Source organism: Aegilops tauschii, chromosome 2, assembly GCF_002575655.3.
Source record: "Aegilops tauschii subsp. strangulata cultivar AL8/78 chromosome 2, Aet v6.0, whole genome shotgun sequence".
Lineage (NCBI taxonomy): Eukaryota > Viridiplantae > Streptophyta > Magnoliopsida > Poales > Poaceae > Aegilops > Aegilops tauschii.
In genome coordinates, this window is record NC_053036.3 from 642,615,572 (window position 1) to 642,628,098 (window position 12,527).

The 12,527-nt window shown below is 40.6% G+C and overlaps 1 protein-coding gene across 1 annotated transcript; it reads right to left on the reverse strand.

Moving 5' to 3' along the window:
- Positions 1-2,313: 2,313 nt before the first annotated feature.
- On the reverse strand, positions 2,314-6,387 carry LOC123497288 (disease resistance protein RGA5-like). The gene is made up of 7 exons (XM_073509697.1): positions 6,301-6,387; positions 5,845-6,192; positions 5,522-5,601; positions 5,043-5,125; positions 4,076-4,997; positions 3,506-3,983; positions 2,314-3,131 (listed from the first exon to the last, which is right to left on the reverse strand). Exons 1-7 carry the CDS (start codon positions 6,385-6,387, stop codon positions 3,096-3,098), a joined length of 2,034 nt encoding a protein of 677 aa, XP_073365798.1. The 3' UTR covers positions 2,314-3,095.
- Between the last annotated feature and the right edge of the window lie 6,140 nt (positions 6,388-12,527).

The window sequence follows — 12,527 nt, forward strand, 5'->3', positions numbered from 1 at the left end:
CATTAAAATTGTTTTGTAGATAAGCGTAAAACATATCAACACACCATGACATTGGTTGCGCTTGTCTGTACTTGGTTACTGCAGATGCGAGTCAATCTTCTGCGGCTAAGAATTTAACAAACTGTACAGTACCTCGCGTACCTCCTTGGAAGAATGATAAGTATTTAATCTTGACTTTTCATAGAACAAGAAAAAATTTGTTCATGCAAGCATGCTACACGAGTTGCTGTATATTAAGGAGTTACCCAATATGCCATGCATACCTTGTATATAGAAAATATTTCTTTCAGAAAAAATCTATTTATGTGTTTTATTAATATGCAGCATAAAAGTGTACAATAGAACCATTATTTCCTAAGCTATTTCCATGTAGAAAATCTCAAGGCGTTGAATTTTCTCTTGTTTGATGGAACATTTTCTTACGCAATGAAAACTAGTCTGAAATACTATGATCAGGCTACTTCCTTTCCTTTATTATTATTTGATTCCATGTATTGACAGTGTGCAAAGTTTAATTTATAGCCCCTTACTAAGAGGTAGTACTGAGCTCATAGTAACCTCGTAGAAACTACCGGCATGCTGGTAATTCCCCCTAATCCTGTTTACCACCCATGGTGCAAGCCAACAGTTCCCAGCCATACTTTAAATAGCTTGCTATCTCAGCATTGGTGTTTGGAGAGGCATCACGCTAAACGCATCGTTCACAATTTAGCACCATTTAGCATGCTATAGCTTCAACATAGCGCCAAAAGTAGAATGTCATACCCCTCTATAAAAAACATTGATCCCAACAGAGTTTTAGTATCGGAATAATGGATGCAAATGAGGTAAACCTATCAAAAACTAGTATTTGAAATGCATAAATAATTGGGAAGAGGTACTAATATGAAACTTTACATGGTTAAGAAGAGAAACAAGAAAATACTTTTACAGATTGTATATCTCTCCCTAATAATAAAGCACGGATTGAGTCTCCTGGGTTGAGGCGACAAGGATGCTCACCTCGACGGTAGCGCACACATCGTTGACTCCTGTCCGCGATCGTCGGTACGGTTGATTCATCGAGGCCACGGTTGATTCATTCATCCTTAGTACAGTTTATTTTCTATTTCATGTGTTTTCAGAAGTTGGGTCTCGATGACCAATAAGCAAGAATAACCTTCTCTAACTGATAGTGTTATTCTCCTAAACAAGTTGCTATTTCGGTATTCAAATAGGGGATAAAGAACGACATTCATCATTAGTACTTGAAGAGACTTGCCTGCTTGGGACTGAACATGATCTGTTGTAGTGCATCTTACTTGACTGCTCATTGTACAATTTATATAAAATCAAGGTCTTCTCCATATGTAAGGGAATGTTTTCTTACTGCAATGGTAAACTATTCTGAATCCATCTCATAATGTGGCTGCTCATGTTTGGTGCAGTTGTAGCGCATGGCATGGCGATGGTGGGGGAGATGCGAAGGAAAGATGAGAAGGGAAGATGATAGGGGATTACTCGATAAGTATGCGGAGGTGCTGTAAAATTTCCTCCTTTATGTATAGTTATTTCATTATCCATCTAAATATCATCCCATGTATATGTATGAAAATCATTTTGTGCTGCTAAATTTTCTGTACAGATTTAGTATTATTTGGTGTTAAACTTATAATGATCGAAACAATGCTAAATTTACATGTTGATTCATCATTTGTACACTTTTGGTTTCAGCGGATTGATATGAGAGGTTTGGCACTACTCTTACTTATAGATCAAAATGTACTAGATTTCTACCTCATTATGGTTGCAAACGCAGCCCCATTGGTATAGAAAAGAAAACAATCTTTTCAGAATAGTTCGTCATCTCGCGAGATTGCAGAAACCCTCGCGGCATTGACGCATCTTGCCTTCTGCGGTTGAGAGGACCTGGGCTGGGCTAAAATTTCTGTATAGATTTAATATTATTTGGTTTTAAACTTATAATGATCGAAACAATGCTAAACTTACACGTTGATTCATCATTTGTATACTTTTGGTTTCAACGGATATATATGAGAGGTTTAGCACTACTCTTACTTATAGATCAAAATGTATTATGACCACCAGGTTAAATCTACCACATGGGTCGTCAGCTTTGTTACCGTAACAATGCACCAACCTAACACGCGAGGAAAACAATTTCACAAGTCTCATGTTAAATATCTATTCAAAGAGGTACATGACAATGTCGATGTGCAGGAAAGATAACTTCAGTCACTAACATCTCTGATGCTATGGCTTACATGTTGACAATTGAGACCTGCTGAGTTTGCTCATTTATTGTGTGATGTGTTAACTTGCTTTTGTAGTTTGTATATGCCAACATATGTCATCTTGTTTTATGGTTAGTAGTATTTCAACATTATTTTCCTATTCATCATGCATGAAAACAAAAGGTGCTACAGAGCTAGGAGATCTTGGTGTATACTACAATATATTAATACGGAGGGATTCCTTTGTCACATGATTTGATAAGATATAGTTATTGTTTTATTTTGTAATCGGATTCTTGATGTACCGTTTCAGGTATTTTCTTTTCAGAGATTTGGCCATTCAACTTTTCTTCTGATTGCTAATTGCCTTTATGTGAAGAACTTTGTATGGATTAGTTGATATGGTCAGTGGTCAAACTGTTTGAGTTGCAAAATTGTTTGAAATTTCAAATCTGCAGGTTGTATATATACAACCGGATATGATGTGCATCATGCATAGCTGTCTTCTTAGTTTTGTCTGTTAGCATTAATTAATATCTACTTCTTTTTTGCAGACTCTTTTTTTAATATTTGATGTACTTCAGATGTTGAGCATAATAACGGAGATGGTGCATATGAGGATTTTTCTCTCCCGTTACAACACAGTTTATATTCTGGGTTGCGTCAGTTGCTTTCGGTTGGTGACGACTGCAATGTAGTTATCACCATGCTCCTTATGTTACTGGAAACATCATTCTTGATTATTTCTCCTTGTGTTAATGTCACCACCATTGTTGATTATTTCTCCTTCCGTTCTGTTATCCAATAGATATTCTCTTAGTACATGTATATTTGGGTGACAAAGGAGCAAGCTATCCCTGATTAAACCCCAAATTGGCGAGATATGATGTTTTCTATCTGAATGTTGTTTCATAGAATTAATCATTGGTTTAGTTTGAGAGATTAAACCCAAATAAGTTTATGCAATGAACGAGAAATAACACGATTGCATGTTAATTTTCTTCTTAAATTTCATAGTAGAGATTTTGCCACCGATGATCTACTGCACGCGGACGCCACATCCTTTCTTCTCAGGTATCGTTCGACATTTCAAAGCCAGTCCGTTGCGACCAGGGTGCTGGAGGCTCTTGGGGTCGCAGCCCGCATTCCTACTGGAGGTAAGTTTTGTAGCCTCCCATTGCAACGCACGGGCATTTGTGCTAGTAAGGTAGAAAAATTAGCAAGTAAAAACTAACTATATACTGTTTGACAGTGTGAATTATGGTAGTTACCATGAGGCGTCCCATATCTGTAACTCTCAGTCTAGGCTTGTTTTGATTCATATCTATCTCTTTCCTCAATGCATTTTCCACACTACTAATCTTCTCGCTTGTATCTTCACTGAATGTAACACAAACATCCTCAAGCGACGGAAGGTTCTCTAAACCCAATGCAAAATCACCAAACTGGAATAATGTGTCCTCCACATCCTGAAAATCTAATTTGAGGGTTTGGAGACTTTGCATGGCTCCTCGTCCAAACCTCAACTCCATGGTGTCACTCTTGACACTGAACATCTTTAGACATGAAAATGGATAAGCAATGCCAGTGGTCAACCGTTTTTCTCTGCCTTGTGTAGGTTTCTCCACTTGTATGACCAGTTCAGAGAGAGTACTATGCTCCCGAGAACTTGAAGGTCCTCCTCTCCTAATGTTTTCAGTGTGATACTTAGGAAGAACAGGTAAGACATGGACCACATCGATCTTGGCACTGCATAAGTGATGCTATTAAGCATGTGGATTAACAACAATTGTGTTAGTTGAGCAAAGGTTGACGACAGCTCTTCTTCTATTTTGGTAGACCTTATGTCCAGCACTTGCAGAAATTGTAGATTCCCGATCTCTTTCGGGATATTAGTGATAGATGTACCCCTTAAATTCAAATATCTCAAGTGAAACAAATTGCATATATCATTCCAATGGGTATTATACACTTCACATTCAGCTAAATCTAATACACGCAGGACTGGGAAACACAAGAGTGCTGGCAGCAAACTAAAAGCTGGAGTAAACACAGTCAGTGACCTCACGTAGGACAAGCTCACGGTTGCCAGCTGATTACCAACTTCTTCATTCCTGGTCTGCAAGGACAATTGGCGTATCTTACTTGGTAGATACTCTAACTGCTGACAATCTGGTGTTGTTAGAAAATTCTCCTCACGTGACAAATAAGTGATGAAGTCACGAACCATATCATGCACACGACGAAGGCTATTTAAATATGAAGGCTGGACCAAGTTTATATTAACTAGCTCCTTCAAGTAATCCTCTCCTACTTCATATAAGATCCTCCCTTGTTCTTTTTTCACAGAACCTTCACCAACCCATTTCCAAATCAGTTGTTCTGCTTCAATCTCATAATCCTCTGGATACAAACCAAGATGTAGTAAGCAAGTCTTTAGGTGCGGAGGTAGGCCAGAGTAACTTACAGATAATATTCTCCTCATGTTCTTCACATCATCATGATTATTGTCTAGCCCCGAACTGATGGATTTGTACACCTTGGACCAATACTCATGTGTATGTGCTCTTCCCTTTTCACTAGACAGCAAGCTACCTATCGCAAGGATAGCTAGCGGAACTACCCCACATCTTTTTAAAATTCTCTCAGATACTTCAACCAATTGATTAGGTTGTGACTTGTTCTCCATCTCATATATTATTTGATAGAACAACTTTCTTGAGTCGACAACAGAAAGAGGTTTCAGCCGATATACACCACCAGCTTGCAGGGAAACATCAAGAACCCGAGTTGTTGTGATTACTCTACTTCCGTATCCATTCTCAATCAATGCATACTTGATATTTTCCCAGACGGATTTATCCCATATGTCATCAATAACTATCAAGTACCTTCAGTTGATATCAAAATACATATATTACATAAGAGTTGTCATACATTAATTGGGAAGAATTGAGCTGTGTAATAAAGCTTACCAACTTTTCTTCGAAAAATTAAAACTGGGGGATAATTTTACTTCGCCAGCCTCTACACCAACTAGGGACGATGCATACAGCCTTTTTAAGCATGAGTACTAAGATTTTTAAATCTTGGTTACACACCAAGCCTAGTCCTGAAGGATAAATGCATGAGTACATCCACTCCCCCAACCATTTGAGCTATGCTGACTCCCAAAGCTTACCAACTTAAATGGCAAAGAAAATAAAAACTTGAGAGGTCTGCACTATTGTAATTTCCTTCTGGCATCCATATACGGAACATTGAGGAACACATATTCACAAACGTACCTCTTGTTTTCAAGGAATGTTCTTATTTCACTGATGAGTTGTTGCTCGCCCCATGATGCTTCATTAATGTTCTGGTACATCTACTTGTCAAGTTGATGGAGCATGCTCTTGAAAATATGCTTCATATTACGATTAAGAGACACGGAAACAAAGGCCGCACAATCGAATTGCAAATTTTGCTTTTGAATTCTGATTTGCACTCTGAGCTTCTTATACACTGCATTGGCAAGGGTTGTCTTGCCCAATCCACCAAATCCAACAATAGAGACCACTTTTAGACATTTCTCCGAAACCTCATCTCCCTCCGTCAGCATCTTGATTACCTCAACGCTCTTCTCGTCAGTGCCAACGAGCTCTGTGGCCTTTCTATACAAGGCTGCTAGGCGAAGGGTGTCAATAGCTGGACCGACGGGCTTGGCAGCAGCCACATTGTCAACCTTGTACCTATCACGCCGGTCACTGACCTCCTTGATGCAGCTCTTGATGTCTTTGATATCGATGCCGATCTTGTGGCAAATCTTGCCCTTGGTCAACAGGCTAAGGCTCTTATCAATGAAATTCCTGAAGCTATGGGACTTATCTGGTCGGCCATCGGTTTCGATGCGCACCATGAACTTGTCGATGCTATCTTCCAGGCCATATGACAAGTCCCTCACAGCCTTGGCCCAAAGCTAGACTTGGATGTCCGGTGGCTGGTCGATTGGAGCCTCAGAAATCCTGAGGAGAGAGGTCTCCATGCTCTCCATCTCGGCTTTGAGGAACATGATCTCGCCCCTGACACCCCTCTGAAGGTTGTACTCCTTGGTGATTAGGTCGGCCAGCTTGGGCAGGAGGGTGCCTATCGCTCCAATAACCGCTTGGGCCATGCCCGGCCTGCGCTATAGCTCAGCCTCTCAGCCGGCCGCTGGTGTTTGCGGAAGCAGCAGAGGGAAGACGGTGGTGGCGATCGGCTGCGTTGATGAAGAACTTCGTCTTGCACTACATTGCCTAAAGAACGGCAACATGATTAGTCAGGAGCATGAAGTCAAAACTTCGGTAGAAATTCAGAATGAAGTCAAACAGAAAGACCTCAATGAAAGGAGAAAGAAGTGGGGATGGAGACCTGTCTTGAATTGAGAGAGAGTTGGAGAGTGAAGCATTGAGCGTACTGATGGGGAAATTAACTTTTCGAAAAGCTAATGGGGAAATTTTGGAGCTTGGTCTTTAGTTTCAGAGAAGATATACAGCAATCTGAAAGAGAGAAAAATATGAGTTGTAAATGAATAGGTTGAGAAAGCAATGATTTCAAGATAGTCATCACATGACAGCCTAACAACAATTACATATCATGCTGGAACTTAACAGCATCCTAAACATGATTAAGAAGCAGCAGCCACAGCAGTTTCTTAAGTTAACAAGCTACAGATCATGCGAGAAGAGCATATGCGAAAGCACCCAATTTACAGTATCCGGAGAATTTTTTCTCAAGGGGGAGATGGTGATTACCTAGAGCATCCTCAGAAGCCTGCGTGTGAGCTCGGAGTCAACAGATGAGCACTGTGAAAGCAAGATGAAGCTCAGATCTGAATCAACCGTACTCATACGAGGAGTTAAAGTATGCGGGAATCCGACTGGTTTGTCTGTTTCTAACGTGTCTACTGTCAAAGTGCAGTCTACGCATTCATAAAAAGAATACCCCCAGCCTTCGTTTGAAGCGCTCACACATTTTTAAATTCTAACCCTATTTTTACTCGAAAATGGTCGAGTAAATCATAATAGAAAGAGAGTCTCTCCTGTTTTACAGAATTAAGATACAAAAGGAGCATTTTCCGATCTTAGATGTGCCACAATTTCATATTCTAATATTTACATTGGTAAACAGATTGACAACTGAGTGACTATGCCACATCACCTCCGATTTTGTATGAGTTAGGAAGTTTTGCATCAAAACTGGAGATGAAATAATGTGGCAGATAGTCTTGGTATCAGAAAAATACAGCAGCCATTATTCAAAAGAAGTGTTTTCATGCTTTATAGAAAGTGTGTGTGTGTGTGCACGCGCGCGCGAGAGAGAGAGAGGGAGAGAGAGAGAGAGATTGGGGCTTGGGTTGTAGTATACTACAGAACCCAAGGTCCAATCTGAGGCTCATACTAGTACTATATAATACAACAACCTTGTCTCTTTGAACACAATTCGAGGTTTAAGGCAGAGTACTCTGTAGACTACTCCGTGCATCATTACACAAGTAAGAAATTTCGAGTTTTCAGGAGGAGAGTACTTACAGGATTTCTGCCATGTTACAGTTAACTAGTGGGGTGCCATCCATGTGATGGAGTCTGCTATTTGCAAACTCTATTGTCATAGTGAAGAAACCACGTTCCATGGTGGAATGCGAGCATGCCAAAAAAATCTGGGCATTGGTGCTGGAACAGAGAGAGGGCTCAAGTTGCCAAGGCTGCATCCAGTCACTTGGGCTAGTGATTTTACTATGCACGATGCAGTGTCCAAAGATGATAAGGCTTATATGATCACACTACTCTGGCGCATTTGTTAAGCAGAAATAGATTTGTGCATGGAGAGGAGTATGAACATATCAGATCTTTACTGCTTGTGGATGAACTGGTGTCCAATCTTGAGCTCCCTATTTCGGCATCAAGTTCTGTAGGCCGGCCGACACGCTGGACGCCTTCTCCCCTAGCCTGGACGATTATTAACATTGATGGTTCTCTTGATGTTGCAAACCGAACTGCTGGGTCCGGTTATGTCTGGTGAGGAAGTGTCAGGGTCTTATGGAGGAAGGCTGTATCAGGCAGCTGCTAGTGGTGGATACATTTATCAGCGAACTCTTGACTGCCAGAGTGGGAAATAGAAGCAGCTGTCAACAGAAATGTTCACCAAGCCATTGTTCAAACGGATTGCTCCGCCTTACTCTTCCTGTGGCATACTAGCAGGGCAGGGGTGCTCGATTAGAAGGAAAGTCCACATTCTGAATGAACTGAAAATTTTGTGCTGATCCTTTGAGGGTTTCAAGCTTCTTCATATTAACCGTGAGGCAAAATTTGCTCCACACTTGTGTACTCCCTTTGTAAAGAAATATTAGAGCGTTTATATCACTAAAATAATGATCTAAACGCTCTTGTATTACTTTACAGCGAGTAACAAAGAAGCTCTTAGCATTGTTTCTGCTTCTTGCTATGATGTAAGTCATGAATTTCTTTCCTGATTAAAGTTATTCAATCAAAGGTGTAATCCGGACATTGAGCAATAAAGAACCTGATTACTATCAGAAAACAATTTCAAGGTAATTTTTTGTTGAAACCCAATGGCAGAGTAAACAAATGTGCAACAATAGGTGAGTATATATGGAAAACATAAAGAGACAAAGAAAACAAGAAGAAAAGGTAACGATCAGACTTGTAGTACTGTATTGTATATCGTAACACACAATTAATTTGCATGTCTTTTTTTTGAGAAAAGGAGGATGACCCCCGGTCTCTGCATCGGGGCGATGCATACGGCCACTTTATTAATTATTATTAGGTGTCACAATTGAAGAGATTTAATACAAAAGTAATATGACGAAAGCAATCTGTAACAAAATGCTGTCGAAAACCATAAAGTTCTTATAAGACAAAATGGGGTGAAGCAAGCCAGTGGCTGACTGGCTGTTAGCGTTGGATGGGCACAACTGGAGCAGTGGTATTTAATTCAGGAAATAACCCATTAAACTTACATGGATAAAGAAGGGGCATTTTAGATGTGTCAAGATTTCTCACTCTAAACAGATCGACATCTGAGTGATTATGAGACATCACCTCCACTTCTATATGAATTAGGCAGTCTTGGATCAAAGTCAGATATTAAAAAAAACTAGCAGATAGTCTTGGTATCAGAAATGTAGCAGGCATTATTAAAACGAAGTGTTTTCATACTTTCTAGAAAGCGAGAGAGCGAGAGAGAGAGGGATTGGGGCCTAGGCTGTAGTATATTACAGGAACCAAGGTCCGATCTGTGGCCCATACTAGTATACCATATTACAACAAGCTTGTCTCTTTGAACACAATTCGAGGTTGAAGGCAGAGTACTCTGCAGACTACTCCGTGCATCATTACACAAGTTAGAAATTTCGAGTTTGTGGAAGTTACCTAATGTGCCGTACTAAGTCAGCTACAGTTATTTTGGGGCGGAGGGAATATTTGCAAACTCTATTGTCGTAGTGAAGAAACCATGTTCCATGCCATGGTGGAATGCATGCACGCGAAAAAGTTCTGGGCATCGGGCCCTCTAACCGGGACAAAAGGGTCTAGACGAACCGGGACAAATGCCCCACGAGGCCCCGCTGGCCCCCTGGGCGCACGAACCGGGACGTATGCCCCCCATGGGTCCCGGTTCGTGACTGAACCGGGACTAATAGGCTGGCCAGGCCCCAACCAAAGCCCTGTTTTCTACTAGTGTTAGTCCTGTGAACCTTGTTGTACGGTGTGTAAGGTCTCTTGTTCTATCTTAAGCTTTCGTGAGGCAGTGGCCGTAATGGCAGTAAGATGTTTTTTCTTCTAGGGTTTTTCTATGATAGTACTCCACTGGTCAATGGAGGCATCCTGCAATTGTAGGTACCCTCAGAATGTTGTTATAGTCGTAAGCTTCTCAAAGTATCAGTCATGTAATTAACCATATCGTCTATGAAATAATAGTGACAGAACCCCTAAGAAACTTGTTTCCCTAGAAGACAACTTTAATTCTATCGATTATATATATTTTATACAAAGTCGGAACGGTTGGATAAACCTTTTTTAATAAAATCCCTAAAAAAAGTAGTTTTACCACTCATTTGTATTTTTGGATTTATCCTTTGATAGGTGGGTGCCATAATGGAAAAAAATTACCTAGGAAAGGACATTCCTGTTGATTTTATTAAAAATTCTTATTCTAGAATTTACTATTCAAGAAGCCTAATCATAATCAAGACATCATTATCTGGATATTTTCGAGACCATAAATTCATACCAAAAATGTATAAACTCTATTTATGCAAGTATCACCAATGAATCCATGAAAACATTCAAGACTATATTTTTTGTTCTTATTTTATCTCATATATGGGATTGGATTTAAATCTTTAAGGTGTAATGTGTCAAAACTATCTAATGTCACTTATATTACAAACACGATTAGATTGTGCACAGTGGATGCATATTTTAAACGACGAACATTACAAATGTAACATGATTTGTTATTAATATTTAACAAAGTTATCACATCATGTTGTCATAAGTTATTAAAACTATATTAGCTCTGAATGTGATATGATAAAAATGAGTTTAAAATAAGCATGAAGGTTTAGTATAAACATGTTCAAATTGTGGCTCCTCAACCTCACAAACCATTTTTATAGATCTCCGTCAAGACGGAGTTCTGGGTGTACGAAGTCATGTCCATGTTCTGGACTTGGCTGTGGAGGGAGTGGATGAAGTCCTGCGATGTCGCCAAGGAAAAAAACAAAATAAGAAGAGGGTTTTTAGTGCTGCTGCTATGCATAACAAAGAATAGCCAAGAACAACTCCAAATAATAAACAGACAACAAGAACAGCTAAGCGCACGAGTTCAGGTGTGACGATTCCAAACTCTAATCTACCAAAGACTTGGCCCTCAGCACACTCAGGGGGCACGGCCACAGCACCCATGGCGCGTGTGGGGATGCCCAGAGCACGCAGGGTGAACCCACCTTGCCACGACACCTCCCCGACGGTGATTGGCCGGTCCTCTCGGGCCGTCCAATCACCGGCGGCAAGGTGCCGTGGTAAGGAGCGCGACGTGTGCAAGAACCAAAGACTCGACAGAACGTCCAGAACATTATTGTGACTGCTCTATGATCTATTGCAACCAAACACTTGGCCCCGCGATGCACTTGGTGGGCACGACCACATCAAGCAGGCCTCGCCGCTGGTGCTTGTGCATGCCGCTCACCTCGCCAAAGCACCTTGCCCCTGCTGGTCTTATGACATATATTTTTGTTTTCTTATGCCAAATTTGCGTATTGAATCAATATGAATGTAATTGTTTGTATACCAAATGTAATTTACTTTTGAAACTATCGTAAGATTAGCTCGGGTGAAGAATAACTGCACCCTTGGGCTGATCTGCTGGGGTGGATGCCCGGCGGCCTTGGGACGCGGTGGCCATGGCGGGAGCTCGCGGGAGTGGTGGGCCGGCAGGATCTGCTCGTTCTTGGTTGAGTTTGGGTGCTGTTCGGCGTGTGAGGGTGCTCCGGCTTGCCGGATGTGCCAGATCTGCAGAGGCAGGGCCGAGACGGGCTTTTGCGGTCTGAAGTGGAGGGCCCCTGTTGTGTGTCCGTTCTGCGCAGGGGCGGGGTGTGGCGCTGTGCTAGCGCGTCGTGAAGGTTGTTGGCCGGATGGGCTGACCAGGTCATGGGTTTTTGCAGGTGATGTTGCCGGCGAAAGCCGTACTCTGACAGTGGTCGGAGTTGTCGATTGCGGCGCTCACGGGCACCGTTTACTTGCTGGAGGCATCGATGTTGCAACACTCACCTTCCTTCCCATCTTGCTCCAGGGGAAACCGTAGATCCGGATTCCCGGATCGGACGATGAAGTCGCTTCTGCCTTAGCTCGGCGTCGTATTTCCTCATGAATATTTTGTTAAAACTGTGAATACTCTAAAATTTATTTAGGAATTTATGAAAATATATAGTAAATTAAAAACTTTCTTAAAGCAGGAACACTTTATACACTACATGAATATTTGTCTAAAATATGAACTTTCTTAAACTTATATAAGCATTTATTAAAATATACAAAAACATAAATACTTACTTAAAGGCAGAATACTTCTATATTTTACATTAATATTTTATTAATCTGTGTAATATTTTAAACTTATATAAGTATTTATTGAATATAAGTTTTATTCAATATGCAAATTATTAGATGAACAGTTTTGTAATTCATAAATTATTATATGTACAAATGCTAAATAAGTATGTGATTATTTTATAATTCAGTTTATTTCATT